We start from the raw sequence: 27,659 nt of genomic DNA, 5'->3' as shown, positions 1-27,659 counted from the left end.
TGTCAGCGCTCCATGTGCCACGATAGTTAATTGTTAATATACATTTTTGCAGTTTCCTCAAGTACTTAGACCCCATTTAGTGACCAAAGTACGACTGTGTTTTAAGATGTTTTTCAAGGTGCAGTTTTACTGTCAAAAGTATTTTTTAAATCATGACCTCCACCTCTGATATTTAAAAAAGAAATCTTAAGACATCTTTTGAGCCTGAATTTTAAGCAAGGTGCCTCCATTATTAGTTGATTTATATAATGCTATCTTTATTTTTTGTGCCCTCGCTCACCTGTGCTTCTGTTTTTGTTGCAGTGTCTGCCTATCATGTGAGGCACATTGGGTGTAGAAATGTGCTATATAAATTAAGATTGATTAATTACATGACCATCTTTAAGGTCTAATGAAATTAAAATGTTACATTTCACATTTTCATATTTTTCCATCTGCTCCCATTCTAAGCTGCTGTGCCAATGTGAGGACAGAGTACTGCAACTACTGCATAATAGGAGCAATAAAAAAAAAATCAGATTAATTATTTTTGACCAAAAATATTAGAAAACTGTAGCCCCAGCCTGAAATTGTACTTTATTATTAAAAACACGTTCTTGTAATACCTGTGTGAAGCATGCACATATTAAGGAATGTGTCAATAATCTACAAACCATGATATCAGTGGAACTTCCTGAAGTAAACTACAAAATTCTTTTGTCTTTTTCAGAACAAGTGCTACGAGCTACTGAAGAGCTGCGTTGTCAACGTGGGCCCAGTGCACTGGAGGTGAGAAACCAGTAGCTTATATCCTGGAGGACATTTCAGCTTAAAGGAATAGTTCCCCTGGGGGGTAGATGATGACTGTATTTTCATTTTTGGGTGAACTATTCCTTTTAAGGAGTTATAACCACCAGCAGTAGAACAGTTTTTGACAAAGTGCTGCACCTTAATTAGATTAAAGTGAGAGACTATTCTTAAAAATCTCCTTTGAAAATATTTCTTGCAGATGCATTGGACCTGTAAGCAGTGCTTCTTTTTGCGTCTTTTCCGCAGACAAAAGAGGACAGTTGATAAAACACTGTCACCTAAAACATGGAAGTTTTACTCGGCAACAACCAATATCATGTCTTCATCTGGATTGCTTGTGCGTTTTCAAATCTTTTAATGCACTCAAAGTGCATTTATCTGTTTGGCATTCTCAATCAGACATTGGGCAAGCAAGTAAACCCACAGTTGCATTTCATTGCCAGTTATGTGAATTCATGGAGCCCTGCACTGAAGATGAGTTTTTCAAACATTTACGCAGCCATTTAAAACTTAAACAAAGAGTTCTATGTCCATATGAAGGCTGCAGTTTTCAGAGCAGCGTATATGCAACATTTAATGCACATAAAAGTAGAGTACACTGTGGGAGTGCTACATCACAGTTTAAAACTGGAATAATGTCAAACATTGAAGGTCCAGATCAACTGACTGAAGTAGAGGAAGAAAACCCTTTACAGGATGACATTGAGGCTGAGATTGAGTCTGTAGATGACATACAGGACTTGGAAATCCAACTGGAACATAACCTGGCTGCACCTTTTTTTGAAAATGCAAGCAATCTTGCATATATCTGAAAGTGCTGCACAAGAAGTTATTCAGCAGATGAAGTGTATGGGCTGTCGTCCTCCAAAGGTGTCGGTGTGTAGTATGTTGATAAAGAAATTCTGCGGAGGCAGGCTGGGTGAAAGATAGAGCAATCTTTATTGAAACAGATCTCAAGCCAGCGTCCGAACCAGAGAGGCCACTCCCTGGTATTCTCAAATCTTGGCAAAGGATGCCCAAAATGCTTTGCCCTCTGCTCTATCAGAAATCCTCTCTGCTCTAGGAAATCTACAAGTGTCCACCACAATCTGATCTTCTCTGCCTGTGTGGGCCTTTTTAGATCCCTTCTGCCTACAACTATCTACTTCTTCTAATTGGTCACTTTGGTGGATTGAGGGCCCATCTATCCAATAGTAATTGAATCTATACGTTGCCTAACTCTGCTGATGTCACTTCTGGATTTTACGACCTAAAGAAGCTCTACATCTCTCTCTCTGTCTCTATATGGAAATGTATACGTTAAGCCAGATCCAAACAATTGGGATGAGAGCCGAGCTCAGTTCAATACCTTTTTAGGCCTCATCTTATAGCTAACATGTAACGCACACACATGCAGCTGCATTCCTTAAACTTCTCACAGATGATCACCTATCACAGTCTCATTACTCATAATACAGAATGTGCTGTTGTTCAGATACCTCACAGATCAACCAGATTCATTTACTTTCACAGCCATTACTAAAAAGTGCAGTCCAGAGGGTTATCAGTCAACATTGTGTCGATGTGGATAATTCCATAGTGAGTGAGATTTTAGGTGTAGTTTCACAAAGTAATGTCCTGCTGAAGTACACCAATAAAGGAGGATCCCTATCAACAGCTGCCAGGAGAGCATCTTATATACTGCAAGAATTTCCAGTTGTGATGCCAGTTGAGTTTCTTCTTGACAGAGATAGTCAGTCTGTTGTATATGTCCCCATACTGAACATGCTACAGGCTTTGTTAAGCAACAAGGATATTTTGGACAAGGTGCTGTGTGGAGAGATGAATTCATCAGAAGGATACCACTCATTCAGAGATGGCTCTCATGGGCTATATATCGACGATTTTGAAGTGGCTAATCCACTGGGAACTTCCAAGAAAAAACACAAACTATGTGCTGTATATTGGGTACTTGCTAATCTTGACTCCAGATATCGATCAGCTCTTCACTCCATTCAACTAGCACTTTTGTGTAAGGTCAACACTGTGACAGAACATGGCTATGCAGAGGTTCTTCGTCCACTCCTTCAGGATCTTGCAACTCTTGAGGAACATGGTGTTTATATAGAACAACTAGCTGAAAGTGTCAGAGGCACTGTATTGTATGTAGCAGCAGACAACTTGGGGGCTCACTCTCTGGCAGGATTCCAGGAGAGTTTTGCAGCAAATCAGTTTTGTCGGTTTTGTCAGTGTAAGCGAGATGACATACAGGATAAGGAGGTCCGATCAGGTCTACACCAGCCAAGGACAAGATAGAACCATGATTCACATGTGCAAGAGGTTATATGTGACCCTACTATGGCCAGACATCATGGTGTTAAAAGAGTGTGTCCATTAAATGACAACCTGACACACTTCCATGTGGTGGATGGTTTCCCACCTGACATTCTGCACGACTTTTTGGAGGGTGTAATACCAGCAGAACTGTCACTATGTCTAAAGGATTTGATTACCAAGAAGTATTTTTCTTTAGACTCTTTGAATAAGGCTATTAGGCAGTTTCCTTATACATTTTCCGATAAAGCTGACCAACCACAGATTATTCCAAAAACCTTCGTCTCTAAGGGAACTATTGGGGGAAATGGCCATGAAAATTGGTCTCTCCTGAGGCTGCTTCCATTGATGATAGGCCACGATATCCCTGAGGGAGACCAAGCATGGGAGATTCTGATGCTTCTTAAAGATATCCTGGAGTTGGTTATGTCATCACACTTTACAGATGAGTTAATCCACTTCCTGGATTGCAAAATCTCAGAACACAGAGAGTTGCTGCAGGAAACCTTTCCGAACTACAAACTTCGTCCAAAACATCATTTCATTGAGCACTACCCTCAAATGATAAAAATCTTTGGCCCGCTAGTAGATGTGTGGACAATGCGTTTTGAGGGGAAGCACAAGTTTTTCAAAAAAGTGGTGCATGACACTCGCAATTTCAAGAATGTGGCGCATACCTTGGCTGTAAGACACCAGAAGATGATGGCCTTTCATTTAGACTCCTCAACATTCTTCAAGCCTCCGTTGGAAATTGATAAAGTGAGGTCAGTTTTGGTTGCATCTTTCCCTGACAATGTTCAGAGTTTGCTACATCAGCGAAATGCCAAGCAAAGTACAGTGCTAGTTGCATCTTCTGCTTATGTTCATGGTGTTAAATACAGCACAGATATGATCATTTCAGTTGGCAGTTGCTCAGGTCACCCTGAGTTCAGGAAAAAAACACACATTGTTGTCATCAACACAGAAATCCTGTTTGTCTGCAGGCTTTTGACTGCGTGGTACGTTGAACATTTACGTGCTTATGAGTTGTGCTCCAGTGGGGCAGGTTCTCTCACTGTCACCCAGTTGTCTGAGCTGAATGACGTTTTCCCCTTATCCTCCTACCGAGTGAAAGGCAACGTGTATGTGACACTTGAGCGTTACATATCATGCTGAATGACAGTATGTGGACTATGCACTAAAGTTATATTCACTTTTTCTAGGACCATGGAACGCTACAAACTGAGAGTCTTCATGATGGAACATGATATACAGAAAGTGTCACTAGATGGAAAACCAGAAACGGTTTAAGAACTGAAGACCAAAATCAAGGAAAAATGCAAGCTGCAGTATGACTTCAGTGTTATGTTTGAAGATCCTGACTTTGATAATGCTCTCTGCAACCTCGATGACATAGGAGACTTGCCAGCTACAAGAGCTACTGTGAAGGTCATTCCGCTGATGGTGACTGCCACCACCACCAGCACTTCTGATGCCTCCTGTGCCTCCGATGATACAGAGATTCTGTCCTCACACAGCTCAACTTCATCAATGAGACAAGAGCCATGGCCAGAGTTTTTTGACATTCCAAATTGCTCAGTTGATGTGGAATTTAGACTGAGACAGGCTAATCTTGCGTATCTACGAGATGGAACACACTGGAATCCACCAAAAGACGTGAAGCATAGTATTCTGGAAAAGCTTGCTGAAACAATTTACAAATTTGATGCCTACCCAAGTGTTGAGCGGCTCCAGTCTGTGGCACTTGCACTCATCAGCAAACATCCCTGTTTGAGGGAACCAGGTTCACCAGATGGGTGTTCTGGCTGGAAGCATAGCTTGAAATTCAAAATGGGGAACTATCGCGGCAAACTGAAAAGAGCAGGATGTATAGAGGTTGCGATAAATGCTGGGAAAGGAGGTGGACCACAAATGGCTGCAAAAGGCCTCAAAAGACACAAAAGGTATGAGGTTAATTACCTACTGGACATTCCTGAGGGGCAGAGTGAAGATAGCCTGGAGGCTGAGAGAAAACTCCTTGTTGAAGAAATGAAAAAACGGAACCCCAATGGAGCTGTCATTGCCTCAAAAATGGACCAGACCTTCCCAGTGCGGAGAAGAGAAATTGTGGAGGCCGGACCTCCAGTGAAAACTTTGAAGGAGCGGTGGCCAGCTCTTTTTACGGAGAGACAAGTAAGTACTGAAATTATTATAATAATAATAATAATAATAATAATAATAGAATAAAATTATTTCTCCTTTTGTGCTCCTTTTTTTTTTTTTTTGCAGTACTCCACCCCCCGTCTGTTCTGTCCGGAAGAGTATTAAGGCCACAGGGGAAAAAATGTAAGGGGTGAATTTTTTTTTATCCGTTCCAGTAAAAAGCCAGAATTCTGACTTTAATCTCAGAATTCAGAGAAAACAGTCAGAGAAATTCTGACTTTTTTCCTCAGAATTCAGACTTTTTTCTGGAAGAGACAATTTTATTTTATTTTTTACCCCTGTATTAATGTTTGGTTTTTTTTCAGTGGCCCTAATACTCTTCCCATCTTCCGTAGACAGAAGTCATTCTGCCTAATGACTAAATACTAATTGGGAGTCTGCCAATTACGGTTGTAATAAAATATTAAACTATTAACAGTTTTGAATGTATTTTTCCACACTGGCCCAACCCTATTTAGTCACCATTCTTTTTGCTGTGTGTTGCAGGTGTTTGCAGAGTTCAATAGGGTAGTCACCAAGAACCTACAGGTGGACTTCTTTGAGTCCCTGGACCGCCACACACCACGCTTTGTTGAGATCTTCAAGGCAAAGAAAGGAAGTGTGGGACAGACCCTGACAGAGTTGGTGCAACAAATTGATGCAGGGGTAAGTCTTATGTCTTTATTTCTCATGGTAAATTGACTTAAAATAGTTTTTGCTGTTTTGCTGCTTTTTTTTGCAACAACAATGGTTAGGGGGTAGAAGATGAGAGGACATGACTAGTGGGGCACCAGTAGTATTTTTTTTTTTTCAGTCGCCAGGAACATCCCTAGTGGGGGTGCATTCTGATGAAGCTGATGAAGCTAGTTTTTGGCCTTGAAGAACGTGTCTTCCTGAAGGAAGTAAGGAGAGACAGATATATGCAAGAGCTGTCTCTGATGATCACAGCACAGGTGTCCAACTCGCCTCCACTGATGAACTCAGATGGATTGTCTCAAGAAATATACAGTACACAATACAAGTACAACCTACAACCCCTGTAGAACTTATGTTGCTACTTGCTGTTACAGCTGCGGATTGTTTCTTAAAAATTAATCCTCCAATCAGTAACTTGTTTGCTGCACTGTCAAATAATGCAGTGACACTTGTTTTGTATAGACTTTCACAGAGATTTTTGTACTGTAGCTTTTGAATGCTGCATTATCTAGAGCTGAATTTGTTCATCATCCACTTCTAGAAACAAGATGTGACGGCTATGCGCACCATTGTACTCCGAAGCCTCCCTGTTCTACTTGGTGATGACCCCAGTGACTTCTACAACACCTGCTTCGTAAGTTCTCATAGGAGCATCTTAAAGGAGCACACACAGTTATGGGGAAATGTGATTTGTATTTACCAGTGTCTCAATGAGAGTGAGATTAAAAAAAATGTAATACCAAATATATCCTTGAGTTTAGTACAAACATTGGCATGGGCTGCTTGCTGTACGCCAGCAGGGTGAAGTTACCAGCTTAGCTCCTGTGAAGTGAGAGGAATACATCTTTCATTTCTAAAACTGAGTTATTTAAGTACAAGACCTTGTACATATTCTTTTTTGTGATTTCTGTTTTATTTTGAATGATGCAGTGGAGAGAGACAGTAAATCCAGGGGGAGAGAGAGGGGATGATGACATGCAGCAAATGGCCCAGGACGGACTCAAACCTGGGGTCGCTGTGGTAAGGACACAGCCTCAGTATGTGATACATGCTCTACCAGGTGAGCTGCCAGAGCCCTCCCAACCTTGCCTATTTGACTTAAGATTTAGAAAAGGAAAAAAAAGTATTATGTTTTAAATGCAGATGCATTTGGTTTGTCTGGTAGTTCACCTGGTAGAGATGTATCACATATCAAGGCTGAGTCCAAACCACAGCATCTGGGGTTTGATTTGGAAGGAGCGCTTTGGTGCATGTTTCCTCCTCTCCCCCCCCTGCTTTTTCTGTCTCTCTACTGTCACTATCAAATAAAGCAGAAATGCCTCAACAAAATTTTAAATGAGCTAAGCTGCGATGTTAAGAGCTGAAAGCCAGCTACTGGATGTACAGACACAAAAAAGATATTGATCATGGTGTCTCACTATGAAAATGATAGAGAAAGGGTTAACTCCCAAATCGTCAGAGTATTCCTTTAATGCACAAGGCTGGAAGGCAGTGTCGACAGGACAGATGAAATGGTGACAATTTCGAATTGACAATTTACAACATTTCCCTGTTGTAATGTTTCTGTTTGGTTTCATCACAGGATTGTGACACTGATGAGACATGGGCACAAGTATCTGTCGGGGTGCTGACTGTTGTCCGTGAAGATGTGCAACTCACTCCAAATCAGCTCCACCTTCACCCAGTGTCTACTGCCATCATTGTTGAGGGAGGTATTGTAATGGATGATCTTCAGAACCTACCCAAAGCGCTTTGCCTCTTGTTTGGACTGTCATATGCTTTACATTTGGACTATCCTAAAGCCATGAAAAACACTTTCGGCTTCATTCAAAGAGTGATGCTTGGCTTGGGAGAGAACAAACTCCCACCAAAACTGCAAAGTCTTAAAAATCTCTTGTTGAGTTAGAATGCAAATGTACGAGTGGTGACATTTGACAAATCTCACTTGTTCATGAGTGGATTCAGTTGTTTTTTATTGTTCAGTAAATTAAGACACTCCACTCAAATCGTCAGCCCATGGGTTTATCAGCAAGTTACTAGAGGCTGTATGTATATTCATTCACACATATGTGAGATCCATTGCCAGTCATGGGTTCATCAGCAAGTTACTAGAGGCTGTATGTATATTCATTCACACATATGTGAGAATTATTGCCAGTCATTCCCCTTTTTAAAAAAATACTTTTTATTTAGTGATATTTGAGTAACATTATTCAGGGATACAAAAGTGCACAAGTCAGCATGTGGTTCTTTACCCAGGGTGGTCTACTGTTAGTTATTACAGTTTTTAAGCTGTGTTTACTTTATTGATATTACAGTATTAAAGCTGTGTTTATATGTCATTAAAGGCAATCTTTTTAAAAAAAGTTGAAAAGGAAGAAAAATAAAAAACAATTGATATAATTGAACTTTCAACTGTGTTATGACCTTGATTTATTATGTTTAATTGTTATTCAGACTATTTTAGGAGATTGGAACCTGTTTTCCATTCCTATATAGATATTTGAGGCACTTAGATTGCTGAAGTAACACTTAATTGCTTTTTTTCAATGCAATCGGTTTGCATGGTTTAAGCAAGTACGTCAGATTGCTGTTCAAGTAAATATAATTTAGAAATGCTAAGTTAGAGCAACTTAGATAAGTGAGTTATATGGACTAAACAGAGTAAATTTCACATGCAATGATTGAGTAGATTAAAATAGTAATTCTGAGTAGTCTTTACTAAGTTGAGAGTACATCTAAAGTAAGTTATCAAGTACACTCTACTTGATTGTTTTAGTTGCCTAAACTCATTTATAAGTGTACTCTACGAAGGAAGCACTAGTTAGTGCAACTTAAAATACCTATTTCTCTTTACTTGTTTTTTTAAGTGCAATCGGTTTGCATGCTTTTTTTAATCAATCAATCAAACTTTATTTCTATAGCACATTTCATACAGATCAATGTAACACAATGTGCTTTATACATAGCGACAACATGAATACAAGACAAGTGCAGAAAGTCTGTGCAATTATACAAAGAACCAGCGCATGCAGCTTTTACAAATCTTACAATATACAGAACAGACACATGCATGCGCACGCACAGACACACACATACACATACACATACACACACACACACACACACACACACACAGAAACTTAGTCATAAACTTTAGAAAAAAGGAAGGTTTTTAACCTGCTTTTAAAAATGCTCAGTGTAGAAGCGTCTCTCAGGTCCTCAGGCAGGGTGTTCCATTTACTTGGGGCATAGATACAGAAGGCAGCCTCCCCTGCTCTAGAGTTAGTACGAGGGATGGTTAAAAGACCGCTGCCGGTGGACCTGAGAGTTCTTGCTGGTTCATATCTGATGAGCATGTCTTTTATATACTGAGGTGCGAGGCCATTTAGAGCTTTATATACAAGTAGCAGAATCTTAAAATCAATTCTAGTTTTGACGGGGAGCCAATGTAGGGATCTAAGAACAGGTGTAATGTGTTCGAACTTTTTTGTTCCAGTGAGAACGCGTGCAGCCGCATTTTGAATTAACTGTAATCGCTGTACAGCTGATTTTGGGAGGCCAGTAAATAGACCATTACAGTAGTCTAGTCTACTTGTTATGAATGCATGAATTAATTTTTCAGAGTCTGCTTTTGACAGGAAGCCTCTTAATTTTGAAATATTTTTTAAATGATAAAAAGCGGATTTTGTGATGTGATTGATATGGCTCTTAAAGTTTAGATCACTGTCTATGATTACACCCAGATTTCTGGCTTCACTTTTGCTCTCCAGGGACAGAGAACTGAGATGAGCTGCAATTCTCTGTCTCTGAGCCTTTGCACCAAAGATGAGTAGTTCTGTTTTATCTTTGTTCAGTTGTAAAAAGTTCTGTGACATCCACAGGTTGATGTCCTCAATACACTGAGTTAGGGAGTGAATGGGATGTAGGTCATCCGGAGATATAGATAAGTACAGTTGTGAATCATCTGCATAATTATGGTAATTTATGTTGTGTTTCTTTATAACATGTGCGAGTGGGAGCATGTAAAGATTAAATAATAATGGTCCAAGAATCGAGCCTTGGGGTACTCCACACATAACACCTACTTTGTCTGAGACAAAGTCTCCAATGGACACGAAGGACTGCCTGTCCTGTAAGTAAGTTCTGAACCAGTTTAGAACTGGGCCAGATAGGCCAACCCATTGTTCTAGTCTCTCTAATAAGATATCATGGTCAACAGTGTCAAAGGCAGCACTGAGATCCAGGAGCACAAGGACAGATAGTTTATTAGAATCTGTGTTTATATGCAGATCATTCACAACTTTGATAAGTGCTGTTTCTGTGCTATGGTGAGGTCGAAAACCAGATTGATAAAAGTCTAGTAGGCTGTTTGATGTTAGATAGTTGTTAAGCTGGAAGTAAACTGCTTTTTCAAGTATTTTGCTGAGGAATGGTAAGTTGGAGATGGGCCTATAGTTAGCAATAACTGTTGCATCAAGATTGCTCTTTTTCAGAAGTGGTGTAATAACAGCTGTTTTAAGTGCTGCAGGAAATATACCTGATTGAAGAGAGCAGTTAACAATGTTTAATACTTCATGTGCTAAGCAGCTAAAAACAGTTTTAAAGAATTTGGTAGGGAGAGGGTCCAAGCAGCAGGTGGAGGACCTGAGCTGCCCAACGATATCGTCTAGTTTTTTTTGGTCTAACAGGACAAAGTGGGACATGGTAGCAGTCATAATCCTGGAGAACTGGAGGGTAGGTTCATTTCTGGATGTTGATGCACTAATGTTCTGTCTGATAGCTATAATTTTATCGTTGAAAAATGTGGCGAATTCTTCACATTTTTCAGTGGACAGCATTTCTGATGGGGTTGTAGATGGTGGATTAATAAGTCGGTCAACAGTGGAGAAGAGCACTTTACTATTGTTGATATTTTCATTAATGATTTTAGAGAAGAAGGACTGTCTGGCCTGTTTAATTTCTTTGTTGTAATGATTGAGTCTATCCTTGTAGATTTCATGGTGAACCTGAAGTTTGGTCTTTCTCCACTTTCGTTCTGCCTGGCGACACTCTCTCTTAAGCTGCCTAACAACCACTCCATTTCTCCAGGGGGCTTTTTGTTTTTCTATGTTTTTAGTTTTAACAGGTGCAATGTTATCAATGATATTTTGTATTTTTGAGTTGAAGTTGTTCACAGGATCCTCAGTTGATGAGGCCATGAACAACGATAACTCATTCACAGTTTTCTTGAAGGTTTCAATGGTGTTGTTGTTAATGATACGTTTTTTGATTGTTCGGGTACCCTTCTGTTGTACAGGAAAAACAGACACATCAAAGAATATGCAACAGTGATCTGAAATAGCAACATCCATGATACAGGGTACGGTCATGTTAAGTCCTTTTGATATGACTAAGTCCAGAGTATGGCCCTTATTGTGGGTGGGCCCTGAGACATGCTGAGTGAAGTCAAATGCCTCCAATGAGCTAATGAAGTTTTGAGCATCTGGGTCTGTTTTATTATCAACATGGATATTAAAATCACCTGATATAATTATACTATCATAGTCGGTGGAGACCTTGGACAGTAGCTCAGAGAATTCATCAAGAAAGCCATATTTAGATTTTGGTGGCCGATAGACCGTGATGATTAAAATTGGAGCATTGCAATTTTAATCATTTATTTTTTTTAAGTAATGACAACTAATTGGATTTTACAGTGTATTAGTAGTAGTAGCAGCAGCAGTAGCAGAGGTAGCAGTTGTAGTTGTGGAAGACATTGTGAACCAAAGTATTTGTCTCATTATTCTACCAAATCATGAGGAGACAAGAGACTTAATTACAAATACATTTTAATTGTTTTTGATCTGATTATTATTTTGTCAGGATTAGGGTCATTTGTGTCAGTTCGTTATTCACACAGTAATTAGAGCATTTCAAGATTTAACTGAAGTATCAGCAGTAATAAAGCACTAGAAGTGAAATCCACAGCATAATATATAAACAAGATACACAAATAGGAATCAAAACATGTTTCAAAAACGTTTACAAAATAATTTCAAATCTATTCATGTGAGCGTTACGACTTTATTGCACAATAATTACTACACAGATTATTTGATAATAAATCATGCATATTTTATTGCCCAAGTGGAATAAAAAAGTTATGAATCAGATTAAACTGAATTTGATGACGTTAAAATGATATGAACATCACTCAAGTGACCTGAAAGGAATTTAATGGAACTGAACATTATCAAGTTAAGCTTTGACTTATTAAGAAAAAAAGTATTTTTAAAAAAAGAAAAGAAATACATCTTGAGACAAAGGTTTTCTATGAAGTCCAGCTAATTAATTCAGACTTTAAGTGTATTGATTGATTGTGTATTGTAGTGATTGGTTGATTATTTAAATGAATTAAATAGATTTTCTGTTTTACACCAACCAATAAACAATTTATATGAGAATAGAAAATACATGAAAGCCGGCCTTGCAAAACCAAACCAGCAAGTTATTTCTAAAGTTATTCTTTAAAACTCTGCACCTCGGAACAACCACAAGGAAATGTTTCAGCACCATGCTGGTGGCAATTGCCCTGACGACTGATGTGCAAAGGGAAGAGATTTATTAAAACCCTTTCAGAAAATATGACTATCATTAAGTTTCCTTTTGGGAAATAAATGAAAAGAAAATGCAATAAAGCAAATGACCAAAACACAAATAAGAGAAGAATATATAGAAAATACATGAAAGCAGTCATTTTCAAAATCCATAGTGGCAAACAGTTATTGGTTTCCAAATATTTTCTAAGGCAGGGCTCAACAAAATATATGTTATCACAATCAGTAGGACCAGGCATGTGCAGGTGTCGTGCCAAAAAGTGATCGTCTGCCAGAATCTGATTTCCGGCCGCGGGAGCGCGCACAGCAGCCCGTTGAGCGGTAGCGTTTAAACGTCTGGTTTTCTCTGGATTAAACGGTCATAATATGCAGATACACACAAATGTACGTCCGCAATTATAGCAAAGGTATGTGTCTTAGAAAGTTTAACGTTTGTTGTTACGTAATTATCACAACTGTGGCCAAAAGAAGTGGAGTTTGTAGCGAAATCAGGCCTGACAATAACGTGATAGACATGTCCCTATGTGCTTGGTATGTCTGATGCCTTTGTTTAGCCCTGTCTGATGAATTAGACTGTAATGAATGTGATTTATAGGTGTGGATTTTCAATAAAGAAATGATCACTTTCGCAATTATCCTCGTGACTCTGCATTATCTTTTATCTGATCTGGGCTCTACATTTGCTTCCCATGTTTGGATGTGTCTTGTACATCTAATATTCTTGTTTATGCCTACTCTTTGGAGACAATACTATGAAAGACATGATTCGGGAGGGTTACATAAGCCTATAAAATAACAGTTTTCACCTGCCAAAAACTGATTGAAGGCATAGTACAGCTACTGAGAGGTTATTTCTGCCTAAATATGACTTGATCTCATTCTTGAGCTTCATAATATAAAGATCTGAGCTCACAGGACAGCTTGAAAATCTTTTAAAGGACCATTACAACAGAAAATGGGCCTTTTCACCTGCCAAAAAGTGATTGAAGGCCAAATACAGTTACTCAAATGTTATTTCTGCCTAAATATGACTTGATCTCATTCTTGAGCTTCATAATATGAAGATCTGAGCTCACAGGACAGCTTGAAAATCTTGTAAAGGACCATTACAACAGAAAATGTGCCTTTTCACCTGCCAAAAAGTGATTGAAGGACATATACAGTTACTGAGAGGTTATTTCTGCCTAAATATGACTTGATCTCATTCTTAAGCTTCATAATATGAAGATCTGAGCTCAAGAGACAGTTTGAAATTCTTTTAAAGGACCATTACAACAGAAAATGGGCCTTTTCACCTGCCAAAAAGTGATTGAAGGCCAAATACAGTTACTCAAATGTTATTTCTGCCTAAATATGACTTGATCTCATTCTTGAGCTTCATAATATAAAGATCTGAGCTCACAGGACAGCTTGAAAATCTTGTAAAGGACCATTACAACAGAAAATGTGCCTTTTCACCTGCCAAAAAGTGATTGAAGGACATATACAGTTACTGAGAGGTTATTTCTGCCTAAATATGACTTGATCTCATTCTTAAGCTTCATAATATGAAGATCTGAGCTCAAGAGACAGTTTGAAAATCTTGTAAAGGACCATTACAACAGAAAATGTGCCTTTTCATTTGCCAAAAACTGATTGCAGCTCCTTCCTTGTAACTTGAAGATGTTTTCTGCCTCAAAATGACTGATCTTTATCCTGAAGCATCATATGTGACAGATTACCACCTCACACTGGCCCTTTCCACAGTTTAAAGTAGTGAAAAGTAGTGGTTAAGATATATTCTTCAAAATATAACTGATGAGTGATATGAAGTGACTTTGAGGCAGAGCATCCCTTTCAGTCCAACATCAGGAGCATACTGTGAGCTCAGATATTTATATTATGAAGCTCAAGAATGAGATCAAGTCATATTTAGGCAGAAATAACTTTTCAATAACTGTATTTGGCCTTCAATCAGTTTTTGGCAGGTGAAAACCGACTATTTTGTGTTGTAATGGTCCTTTAAAAGAAATTCAAGCTGTCCTGTGAGCTCAGATCTTTATATTATGAAGCTCAGGAATGAGATCAAGTCATAATTAGACAGAAATAACCTCCCAGTAACTGTATTTGGCCTTCAATCAGTTTTTGGCAGGTGAAAAGGCCCATTTTCTGTTGTAATGGTCCTTTAAAAGATTTTCAAGCTGTCCTGTGAGCTCAGATCTTTATATTATGAAGCTCAAGAATGAGATCAAGTCATATTTAGGCAGAAATAACCTCTCAGTAACTGTATATGTCCTTCAATCACTTTTTGGCAGCTGAAAAGGCCCATTTTCTGTTGTAATGGTCCTTTAAAAGAATTTCAAGCTGTCTCTTGAGCTCAGATCTTCATATTATGAAGCTCAAGAATGAGATCAAGTCATATTTAGGCAGAAATAACATTTGAGTAACTGTATTTGGCCTTCAATCACTTTTTGGCAGGTGAAAAGGCCCATTTTCTGTTGTAATGGTCCTTTAAAAGATTTTCAAGCTGTCCTGTGAGCTCAGATCTTTATATTACGAAGCTCAAGAATGAGATCAAGTCATATTTAGGCAGAAATAACATTTGAGTAACTGTATTTGGCCTTCAATCACTTTTTGGCAGGTGAAAAGGCCCATTTTCTGTTGTAATGGTCCTTTAAAAGAATTTCAAGCTGTCCTGTGAGCTCAGATCTTTATATTATGAAGCTCAAGAATGAGATCAAGTCATATTTAGGCAGAAATAACCTCTCAGTAGCTGTACTATGCCTTCAATCAGTTTTTGGCAGGTGAAAACTGTTATTTTATAGGCTTATGTAACCCTCCCGAATCATGTCTTTCATAGTATTGTCTCCAAATAGTAGGCATAAACAAGAATATTAGATGTACAAGACACATCCAAACATGGGAAGCAAATGTAGAGCCCAGATCAGATAAAAGATAATGCAGAGTCACGAGGATAATTGCGAAAGTGATCATTTCTTTATTGAAAATCCACACCTATAAATCACATTCATTACAGTCTAATTCATCAGACAGGGCTAAACAAAGGCATCAGACATACCAAGCACATAGGGACATGTCTATCACGTTATTGTCAGGCCTGATTTCGCTACAAACTCCACTTCTTTTGGCCACAGTTGTGATAATTACGTAACAACAAACGTTAAGTGTGAGTGTGAGTGTGTGTGTATGTGTGTGTGTGTGTGTGGGGGGGGGGGTTGACACGCAGTCTCCCCCCCCCCCCCACACACACACACCCCACACCCCGCGGCCGCCTCAGCCCAAATTTTGGCCAGAAAAAACCCTGAATATTTTAAGAGGGTGATGATAATGAATTATTAATATTGACTGCCTGATTGTTCTCATGCTGATTGAAAATAAAACACTGGGGAACAAGAGCATTTGCATTTCTCCTTGACAGTAATCATAGAATGAGAATGAGCACAACCGCCCCTTGTCATAAAATCTTGGTTTAAATATAGTACAGATGCATACAAATATACAGCCCACCTTTCGTTTGTGGGCAAATTTGCTCTCTTCGATAACAACAAATCGATGACGACCACCAATCCTCATTCCTCTTTTCCTCAGTCGCTTGAAGGCAGCAATGCACACCTTCAAATGAAGAAATAAAACATTAGCAAGTTGAGTTGTAACAATGGCTGAAGTATGGAATTTGATAAATATATATGCACAAGTTTATAAATTAAATAATTGTGTAGCAATATTGAATCCAATTGTCTACAGTTGTAACTTATCAAGCATCTATTTTTTACCTAATCAATTATAGTTAGAGACTAGTATGTAATGTGACAACCTTTCTGAGTACTTTCGCCATTTTTGTCAATGTCCTGGAGCTTGCTGCTATCCCCTCAGTGATCGTGGCAAGTTGCTTCAACTGCAAACCTTGTGCAAATCTGAAGGAAGGAGAAAAGTCATTAGGAAACCTAATTGACATGGCCTGCATAATATCCTGTCATTGAATTGGGCTGACATGAAACTAAAAGTAAACTGTACTAGTCGAGCATGAGTTAGTGCCATTCCAATTTGTACTGCATGAGGTGCAAGAAGACACCTGTGACATTGTCAGAAAGGTGATAATTATACTTTATGTTTATTATTGAGGTTGTAATGGGTTGTTCTGGTGTACTGGAGTGCAATGTATTGAAAAGTGTTCCTAATATTTTGTCTCCCTCAATGTATGTTAATGGATGGACAATAGTATAAGGAACACGGCTCAATATGATGTGCTCCAGTACACAAGCACCATCCACTATGTAAAGGATCCTACATCAACTACACATATATAAATCACTCTGCTAAATATGTTATTTAAGAAACTTAAATTTGATTTCTTTAATATATGAGTACTGTACCTGTGCATGAACTCAAGCCATTTTGTCAAAGGGATGTGCGATTTGCTGAATATTGAGCCACTGCGTACAGATCGTGGGGAACTTTTATGATGCTTACAGACCCTGAGGAAAAAGAAGGCAAAATCCTGAGAAGTAGACTACCACACATAAAAATATCAAATAGCATATGATACGGGATAACTAGAACATATTGTAGTGATTTCCAAAAGTTTTGTAATATTAATGCTACTGAAGTAAGGGCTAATTTCAGACTTCTGGCTCTTTAATATGACATGATCCAATTATAACGTTACACCCAAATGTTACTACTTGCTGCTATGTTGTCTGTCTTGATGGTTAATAACTGTTCTTAAATAACAAACGATAATATAGCTAGATTAGAAAGTTAGAGTTAGCTTCATCGTCCTCTTCATGATACCACGTTTCTGCATCCATCTAATTCTTCTTCTTCTTTGTATCTGAATGCCTAATAGTTTTTAAAAGTTCTTCCATTAGCGCCATTGCATCAACTGTTTATCCGCCTCATCTGGTTGCGTGTGTCACGGTCGCGCCTAAGCAGTTGAGAACCACGTCACTTCGTCTTCCTCGTCGCTCTTTTGTAAGACAATACACGCTCCACTGACCAGACAGAACAGCGCCCCCACATGTGTCTGCAGGGAAATGTCATCTTCATTCATGAAAACAGTCAGCAGAATTAGGCTTGTGAAAGACGTCCACAAGTGTGTTTTATTTTTATCAATAAAATACACTCTATGCAGTACAAAATATCTGAAACATATTTGTTAGTATTTCATCACTGTTTATGAAATCAGAGGTATGATTGTGGTGACCAAATTTACTTTTACTGTTATGTCATCCTTGGGTTTTTCGTTAAAAATATGTATATTATACACACTTCCTTGATGCTTTGGCAATATCGTTGTTGTAATAGTGATAATAGTGTTGTAGTTCAAATTTGACCTGAATGCGCGCGTAACGTAACGTTCACGCTACCTGACTGTCCAATGACAGCTATAGATCTCTGCGCGTGCGCGACAGAAACAGACCGGAGTGCAACCCTGTGCAACCCATGGAAACAGAAGAGAATCAAGGAAACAAAGTACTTTCAAAGTTTGCTATTTCAGGTAAGCTAAAGCGAAATATGTAATTTGGGCAATTTTATTTTATTATATTTGGGGAGAACATGATAACATTGACGTCAGTCTTTGGCGTTTTAGGTAAAGTTACTTCAGCAATTAATGCTAGTAAGCCTTTACGTTCAAGTATTTTACGGCAGCCTACAGGCTATAGTTTCCCCCCCAGTTTTCATCTAGCTAATTCTAAACAACTACAACATTTCGTTTGCCAAAGTTGCCTCAACTATTGTAGCTGCCATGACATGGTGCTGGTGTTCTTTGCTTTACACAGCTGTAGCTAGATGGAAACCCGTTTCAACAAAAGGGCGCATAGTGGAGTGACGAAGGCTGAGGAAGCTGAGGAAGCCCTGCTACAAGTCGGGGAGGAGGCGAACGAGGACAAGACACGAGATGTGGAAGAGGAGGTCCCTATTCCACCAAAGAAAAAGAAGTCAGTCAAATATTCCCCGAAGAAACTAAGTAAGTCTAGTTATTTTCTTAATTATTATTTTGACTACTTTCGCCAGCAGGGCTTGAAATGAACTCCTCCCACCATCACAGTAAATAAATAAATTGCTTTGCAGCAGAAGTTTTGGCTTTGGTTGTTAAATCTATCAATTGTACTAGTCACTTTGGCAACAGATTTCCAACCTGTGTTCACTCTGTTTATTCATAGTCCTTTGGTTGATTGTGGCACACACTATTTCTAAATGTTCTCATTTTCTACATACACTATATGTACAAGAGCATTGGGAGTATTGTGCTGGTGTACTGGAGTGCAATGAACGTAATGTATGTTACAGAATTAGACATAATTATAGGGAACGCAGCTCAATGTAATGCACTCCAGTACTCCACCACCATTCACTGACCTCAATAATAAACAAAGTAGAATGATCAATGCCCCTATTCCAGTGTCTCCAACAGGGACGCTGGAGTTGGCCAAACTTAAACAACAAGCCAAGATGGATCGACAGAAGATTGAACACCTTGAGGACGGCAATAAATACCTGGAGGAGGTCAACAGGGATCTGAAAAATGACAAGGACTTCCTACTTTCCCAAATGAAGGGACCCCCCAGCATGCCTGCATCTACTGGGAAAGGTACAAATGTACTACAATTAACATTTTTCATGCAGTACTAGATATTCAGGGAAGTCGTGGGGGAGAAACTGAAATAGGCTGGGTTTTCTGGAGTGCAAGGATAGTTTATTATATACAATTAATAATAATTATTGCATCATTGTAACACACCTGGGATGTCCATTGGAAATACTATTTTCCCAAGCCCTTCCAAAAACGTTTTCCCACGTGACCTGACGTATGTCTCTGATGATGACATTGCTACGCATAAAGTGATATAAACCCTTGCCCAGTTAGTAATGTTGCCACTGAGATGGACTGAGCCATCGCTGCATGCTGCAGCTGCTGCCCTACTGACATGCTAACAGACACACGCACAGACGGTTCATTCACTGTTGCTGCTGCTAAAAGTTTGAAAAATTAACTCTGAGCTCTCCTCCTGCCAGCAAGCAGCTCTGGATCACTCTACAGCACAAAATAATAAAACCCATTATCTGTAATAAAACAAAGCCTGTTTTAGGACATGTACAGTTGTCTGCTTTAATAAACTTAAGGCAGTACCAAGAGTGAGCCTGCAGTGAAAAAAGTATATTCTTTTTTTGCTTTGTTACCTTATACACCTCTATGCTTGTCCACCCACCCCCACCCCCCTTCTCCCAGGCTCTGGAAAGACTTCTTCATCTTCAAGTTCGATGTCTCCCTTTTCCTCCTCAGACTCCAGCTTCTCATCATCCTCAGAAGAAGAGGAGAAGAAGAAAAAGAAGAAGACCAAGAAGTCCAAGAAACAGCCTGATTCTCACGGACGTTCAAGAAGTAAGCACAAGTATTGATCATCTTTATAACCACCCTAAAGTTGACCGTTACTTAACTCCCTTCTATGGTTTATATTTGTACTACCACCATGGGCTTAGTTAATAATAATTAGATGGGACCTAAGAGTTGCTATGTTATATCTATGTCCCACTTCAATGTTATATTTTAGTATTCTCTCTAAAAATCAATGATTTAGATCTCTACAGCCATGTATAGCTTTCTCGTTCTCCACAGGTTATTCTGTTGTTAGATATTTAAATCAAATCAAATCAAATCAAATTTTATTCGTATAGCCCAAATTCACAAATCACAGTTTGCCTCAGAGGGCTTTACAATCTGTACAGAGACGACACCCTCTGTCCTTCGACCCTCGATTCGAGTGAGGAAAAACTTGCCCCCAAAAAAAGGCCCTTTTAACAGGGAAAAAAAAATGCGGAAGAAACCTCAGGGAGAGCCACAGAGGAGGGATCCCTCTCCCAGGACGGACAGACGTGCAATAGATGTCGCATGTACAGAGCAGATCAACGAGATCACAATGTATTCAATTATAAGTGATGGTTGACAGGAGTGAAAGTACATAAAGATGTATTACAGCAATAATAATGAAATGCACATGGAAATGTGATTACTAGTGATAACAGTAGTAGTGGTTAATGGTAAAGATGGTATGTAGTAATGCATTACAATAATAGTAGTGGAACGTATGTAACAGAGATGTGACTAATATTAGCGACAGTAGTGGTGGGTGTCAGGCAGGGTCATGGCAGTAGGCGCATCCACGATCCGGCAGGGCCATAGCAGTAGGCGCATCCACGATCAGGCAGGGCCATAGCAGTGGGCGCATCCACGATCAGGCAGGGCCAAAGCAGTGGGCGCATCCACGATCAGGCAGGGCCATAGCAGTGGCCGCATCCACGATCCACGACCCGGGCGCGGCCAGGGTCCATGGGAGCCTGTAGGACTAGAAAGCACAAGGACTCCGGGGAAGAAGTAAGTCAGTGACATGCAGAGATGGGGCATGTATACAGGCATAATGTATACAGATGGAGAGGACAGGAGAGGGGAGGAGAGAGAAGCTCAGTGTGTCATTGTCCCCCGGACTAGGCCTATAGCAGCATAACTAAGAGCTGGTCCAGGACAGGCCTGGGCCTGTCCTGGCCCAGCCCTAACTATAAGCTCTATCGAAGAGGAAGGTCTTAAGTCTACTCTTAAAGGTAGAGAGGGTGTCCGCCTCCCAGACCAAAACAGGAAGATGGTTCCACAGAAGAGGAGCTTGATAGCTGAAGGCTCTGGCTCCCATTCTACTTTTGGAGACTTTAGGAACTACAAGTAATCCTGCGTTCTGGGAGCGTAATGCTCTAGTTGGGTGATAGGGTAGTATGAGCTCCTGGAGATATGATGGTGCCTGACCATTAACAGCTTTGTAAGTGAGGAGAAGGATTTTAAACTCTATTCTTGATTTTACAGGGAGCCAGTGCAGAGAGGCCAATACAGGAGTAATATGATCTCTTTTCTTAGTTCCTGTCAGTACACGTGCTGCAGCATTCTGGACCAGCTGGAGACTCTTTAGAGACTTGTTAGGGCAGCCTGATAATAGAGAATTACAATAGTCCAGCCTGGAAGTAACAAATGCATGGACTAGCTTTTCTGCGTCTTTTTGAGACAGGATGGGCCTGATTTTTGCAATGTTACGTAGATGAAAAAATGCAGACCTTGAAAATTGTTTTATGTGGGAGTTGAAGGACATATCTTGATCAAAGATAACTCCCAGATTCCTGACGGTGGTGCTGGAGGCCAAGTTAATGCCATCCAAACTCGCTATATCATTAGATAATGCATTTCTAAGGTGTTTAGGACCAAGTACTATAACTTCTGTTTTATCTGAGTTTGACAGCAGAAAATTGCAGGTCATCCAGGTCTTAATGTCCTTGAGACATGCATGGAGTTTAGTAAGCTGATTAGTTTCATTTGGCTTTATTGATAGGTATAACTGTGTATCATCTGCATAACAATGAAAGTTTATGGAGTGTTTCCGAATTATATTTCCTAGAGGGAGCATATATAAGGTGAATAGTATGGGTCCAAGCACGGAGCCTTGAGGAACACCATGACTAACCTTGGTATACAGGGATGACTCATCATTAACATGTACAAACTGAAATCGATCCGATAAATAGGACTTAAACCAGTTTAATGCGGGTCCTTTAATGCCAATTAAGTGTTCCAGTCTCTGTAGTAGAATGTGATGATCAATGGTATCAAATGCAGCACTAAGATCTAGTAAGACCAGGACAGAGAGGAAGTCCTTTGTCAGAAGCGATTAGGAGGTCATTTGTAACTTTCACCAGTGCCGTCTCTGTGCTATGATGTGCTCTAAAACCTGATTGAAAATCCTCATATAAACTATTTTTATGAAGAAAGTCACATAGCTGGTTGGCGACTGCTTTCTCAAGGATCTTGGAGAGGAAAGGGAGGTTGGATATAGGTCTATAGTTGGCTAAAGCTTCTGGATCAAGATTAGGCTTTTTAAGGAGCGGTCTAATTACAGCTAGTTTAAAGGATTGTGGTATGTATCCTGTTAATAGAGACAGGTTGATCATTTCTAGTAGAGATGTGCTAATTAAAGGTAAAGTTTCTTTCAGCAACCTAGTTGGGATGGGGTCTAGGAGACAAGTTGTTGGTCAAGATGAAGAAACCATCGAAGTTAGTTGGTGGAGGTCGATGGGTGAGAAGCAGTCTAAATATAAGTCAGAATTTATTTAGCCTCTGAGCTGGTTATGTTTGGTACAGCTTCTGAGGCAGGTAAGAAAGAACGTTACTTGCTTGGCGTCCTCCTTCCATGCTGGTGATGGCAGATATTGCTGCCCGCAGAGGCAGGTAGTTAAAGGATAACTACCGTTTTTTACAACCTGGACCTTATTTCTAGCAAAATATATGATCTTTTACTCACCCAGATAACTTTGGTGTCATTTGGCGTCGTTCGGACGAAATTAGATCCAGTGTAGCGCCGATATATCCATATAATGCGAGTGACGGGGCATCGACACACAGCCTCTATATAACACATTATCTACCACGAAACTAGTTCATTTCACCAATATTTTGTTACGATACGCTCGTGCTATTCCCCTCTGAGTCCGGGCTCGTCTGTTGTCAACATCCGGGGTCTGTAGGTTGACCTACTACCTCTGACCTGGAGGATGTCGTCTCTGAGCTGTGCGCGCACCCACGACAGCCCGGCTTGTTTACCGGCACTTTGGACCCCGTGAAAGTGCCCCATATTCACCTGGGGCCCTCTGGGCTCCGACAGGTCACTTTGTGTCACTTTGAACCCAGTGAAAGTGCCCCATATTCACCTGGGGACCTCTGGGCTCCGACAGGTCACTTTGGGGCACTTTGGACCCCGTGAAAGTGCCCCAAAATGCCCTGTCGGAGCCCAGAGTGCCCCAGGTGGATATGGGGCACTTTAGGGGGTTCCAAAGTGCCCCAAAATGGCCTCTCGGATATATAACTCCAGAACCAAAGGTGGTAGAGACACATGGGTGGTATCGTTGGAAAGCCAGTGTCCACATTAGGGGGGGTAGCCGCAATCTTGAAAGTGTCACGTGACTCTTGCATCAGACCCTACTTGGGGTTAAAGGATAACTACCGTTTTTTACAACCTGGACCTTATTTCTGGCAAAATATATGGTCATTTACTCACCCAGATAACTTTGGTGTCATTCGGCGTCGTTCGGACGAAATTAGATCCAGTGTAGCGGCGATATATCCATATAATGGGAGAGACGGGGCAGCGACACACAGCCTCTATATAACGCATTATCTGCCACGAAACTAGTTAATTTCATCAATATTTTGTTATGAAATGCTAGCGCTATTAGCCTCTGAGTCCGGGCTCGTCTATTGTCAACATCCGGGGTCTGTAGGTTGAGCTACTACCTCTGACCTGGAAGATGTCGTCTCTGAGCTGCGCGCGCACCCGCGACAGCGCGGCTTGTTTACCTGTAGCTGCTACTGCTAGTTTGACCCTGGATGTTGATAACGGACGAGCCCGGACTCAGAGGGGAATAGCGCTAGCATTTCATAACAAAATATTGATGAAATTAACTAGTTTCGTGGCAGATAATGCGTTATATAGAGGCTGTGTGTCGCTGCCCCGTCTCTCCCATTATATGGATATATCGCCGCTACACTGGATCTAATTTCGTCCGAACGATGCCGAATGACACCAAAGTTATCTGGGCGAGTAAATGATCATATATTTTGCCAGAAATAAGGTCCAGGTTGTAAAAAACGGTCAGGAATATTTTTTTGTTGTTTTTAAAAAAAAATTATGTTCAGAGGGTGAGGGAGATTGTTACTGCAAAATTTCAGAGGTCTGCGCCATTCAGAAGCAATGCCCTGGTTCCAAGATTAAAGTGCACAGGTAAATATCTTTGGGTTATAAGCCTGAAACGTTAATAGGTTTATCAGGGGCCTAGGCCCATCCAGTTTGTGCAATTACAGACCCTTCCCAGCTTTACAAGGGTCAGGGGTCACCTTTCCATGTGAAATATGAGTATTTTAGCCTTAATTTCTGGATTAAATCACCAAGACTTTGAGCTGGGAAGCTGAGCTTTTAGGTTCTAGTCCAGACTGTGTAGCAGATTGTTTGTGCCAAGAATCAGAGCTCTGCCACATTCAGAAGGGTCAAACATGGCGAAAAAGCAATGCTCTGCTTCGTGACCCCAGGTTAAAGGGCATATGTTTAAACATCAATCCTTTAATAGCTTCCACGCGCTTTGGGTTATAAGTCTGAAACGTTAACAGGTTCATCAGGGGCCGAGGCTCATCCAGTATGTGCAATTACAGACCCGTCCGACCTTCACAAGTGTCAAAGATCAAGTGTTAAATCTGACCATTTTGACCCCATTTTTCTGCTTAATACTCAGCATGGATTCGAGTGGAGAAGAGTCGGGAGGTGGGGACCAGTTGGCGGATGAGGGACAGGGCCCTCCAGGCCCCACCAGGACCCCCATCTCCGAGACTCGTCTCCCCCTGAGCTGCCGCCGCCTCCTCCTCTTCCTCCTCCTCGTCGTCGTTCTCTTCGTCGTTCTCGTTCTCCTCCTCCTCCTTGTCATCGTCGTCGTTCTCCTCCTCCTCGTCCTCATCGTCATCGTCGTCATTCTCCTCCTCCTCCTCTTCCTCCTCATCGTCGTCGTTCTCCTCCTCCTCCTCCTCCTCGTCATCGTCGTCCTCCTCCTCCTCCTCCTTGTCATCGTCGTCGCCCTCCTCCTCCTTATCCTCCTCCTCCACCTCATCGTGGTCATCTTCCTCCTCCTGAACCTCCTCGTCGTCGTCCTCCTCCTCCTTCGCCTACTCTTCCTCCTAGGGAGATGCCGGAAACCCGGGGGCGCCCTCCTCCATATCCCCCATCCCCACAGGATCCCTCTCCCCCATATTATCCGCCTCCCCCATATGATCCCCCCCCTCCTTACTACCCTCCCCCATATGATCCCCCCCCTCCTTACTACCCCCCTCCTCCCCCTCTTCCCCATGCCTCACCTGGCTCACCTCCGCCATACGAGCCCTCCGAGCCCCCGCCATCTTACGAGGCTGCTGGGCTGTGGGGGCCCCCAGACCTATCAGAGGGGCCTCCACCCTACACCCTTCCGTAGCCTGTTATTGTTTGGTTGGAAGTGAGTGTGTTTCTGTGTGTTAAAATAAATAAAAATGTTCAACTGCTTTAAAGATTTATACTTTCCATGTGAAATATGAGTATTTTAGCCTTAATTTCTGGACTAAAACACCAAGACTTTGAGCTGGGAAGCTGAGCTTTTAGGTTCTAGTCCAGACTGTGTAGCAGATTGTTTGTGCCAAGAATCAGAGCTCTGCCACATTCAGAAGGGTCAAACATGGCGAAAAAGCAATGGTCAGGTTTAAGGCCTCAATTTACAGGAGACATATTTCAACAGCAAATCTCTAATAGCTTCCACACGGTTTGGTTTATAAGCCTTAAACGTTCATAGGTTTATCAGGGGTATCAGGCCATCCAGCATGCCAAGTTTGGGGTCCGTGGGGTCAAAGGTCGCCGAACGGCGGCCAGAAAAGACACTTTATTCAAAAAGTGACTTAACTTGAATCGATGCCCCCGATTTGAATTTTTTGGCCCAGAAGGCCGAGCTCGGAGTATGTGCATCGGGGGGGATGGGGCCATCCACGTGCTAGCTTTCAGACCCCTGGGAGGTCCTGAGGGGTCAGAGTTCACCGTTTACGGTCAAATCCAGGCCTTTCCCTTTCAATTCTGACAAATTTAGCTATAATTTCTCAAATAAAACAGCAAGACTTGACCCAGGAAGCCGAGCTTTGAGTATGTGGTCCAGACAGTGAGGAAGATTGTTTGTGCCAGAAATCAGAGCTATGCGCCATTCAGAAGTGTCCAAAATGGCCAAAAAGCAACGCTCTGTTGTCTGACCCAAGGTTAAAGCGCACCTGTATAAAACAGTTATCTTTAATAGCTTCCACACGCTTTGGGTTATAAGCCTGAAACTTTGATAGGTTCATCAGGGGCCGAGGCTCATCCACTGTCTGCAATTTCAGAGCCGTGTGACCTTCACAAGTGGTCAGAGGTCACGATGAGTGTTTAATCTGAGCTCGTTAACCACATTTCCCTGGATAAATCATCAATACTTTGAGCTGGGGATCTGAGCTCTCAGTATGTTGTCCATACTGTACAAGAGATTGTTGATGACAAATATCAGACCTCTCTGACCTTCAGAAGGGTCACAGCTGACTGACCAGGGTCGCGTCCAGGCTTCTGAGGCCTGCATTTGGAAGGCCTTTACTTTAATAGCTTCCACACGGTTTGGTTTATAAGCCTGAAACTTTCATAGGTTTATCAGGGGTATCAGGCCATCCAGCATGCCATGTTTGTGGTCCGTGGGGTCAAAGGTCGCCGAACGGCGGCCAGAAAAGCCACTTTATTCAAAAAGTGACTTAACTTGAATCGATGCCCCCAATTTGAATTTGAAAATGGCGGGAAAATACATTTTTTTCGATATCTCGGCAACCGTTTGGCCCAGAAGGCCGAGCTCGGAGTATGTGCATCGGGGGGGATGGGGCCATCAACGTGCTAGCTTTCAGACGGCTACATGCTGCTATTCCGAAATGCCGCTATTTCGACATTGACTTCTAATTGTCGGAATAGCGGCATTAACATTATTTTTCAGGCGTCCCACTATTCCGACATTTTTGTTTTTTCATTGTCCGAGTAGCGGCACTTTACTATTTTTCAAACATTCCACTTTTCCAACATTGATTTATTACGTTGTTGTCAGACGTGTCCTTCTGATTTTTTTTTTTTTTTTCATCTCAGACACTGTTTCTCATCGTGGCGTAGGCAGAATTTTAATTTTGGGTGGGCCGTCTTTTCTCAGAAGGACAGTGCATTTCATCTAGCGCACATCACTGTTAGCCATTTTATTGCACAACTTTTTTTTTTGTAACTTGTTCTTGACCAACACAATATTTGATACATATGCAATGATCTTTCCTGCCACTATGATGATAAACTGTATTTAACTGTAACGATATAACGGCTCCTGTTCTTGCATTTTTCATGTTTTAAAACCAATAAACTCGGCATCCAAAGGAGGCAATGCGTGAACGGGAAACACACAGTCTGACCCGCTTGTTGCAACTTTAGAAAATATAATCCA

The 27,659-nt window shown here is 40.9% G+C and overlaps 1 protein-coding gene across 1 annotated transcript; it reads left to right on the top strand.

Annotated features, from left to right (window-relative positions):
* Nucleotides 1-706: 706 nt before the first annotated feature.
* Nucleotides 707-8,346, top strand: LOC311267607 (uncharacterized protein). The gene is made up of 5 exons (XM_084370763.1): nucleotides 707-768; nucleotides 4,305-5,274; nucleotides 5,791-5,949; nucleotides 6,521-6,613; nucleotides 7,562-8,346. The coding sequence occupies exons 2-5, from the start codon at nucleotides 4,447-4,449 to the stop codon at nucleotides 7,883-7,885; spliced, it is 1,404 nt and encodes a 467-aa protein (XP_084226889.1). The 5' UTR covers nucleotides 707-768; nucleotides 4,305-4,446; the 3' UTR covers nucleotides 7,886-8,346.
* Nucleotides 8,347-27,659: the final 19,313 nt, after the last annotated feature.

Source organism: Pagrus pagrus, assembly GCF_965226575.1.
Source record: "Pagrus pagrus genome assembly, chromosome: 13".
NCBI classification, from domain to species: domain Eukaryota; kingdom Metazoa; phylum Chordata; class Actinopteri; order Spariformes; family Sparidae; genus Pagrus; species Pagrus pagrus.
Note: the sequence above shows the minus strand (reverse complement) of the source record. Positions and strands in the feature narration are given on the sequence as shown.

Coding starts and splice junctions, on each gene's coding strand:
- LOC311267607 (XM_084370763.1), top strand. CDS start 4,447: ATGTTTGAAGATCCTGACTTTGATAATGCTCTCTGCAACCTCGATGAC. Junction 5,275..5,790: donor CTCTTTTTACGGAGAGACAA/GTAAGTACTGAA, acceptor TGTGTGTTGCAG/GTGTTTGCAGAGTTCAATAG. Junction 5,950..6,520: donor TGCAACAAATTGATGCAGGG/GTAAGTCTTATG, acceptor ATCCACTTCTAG/AAACAAGATGTGACGGCTAT.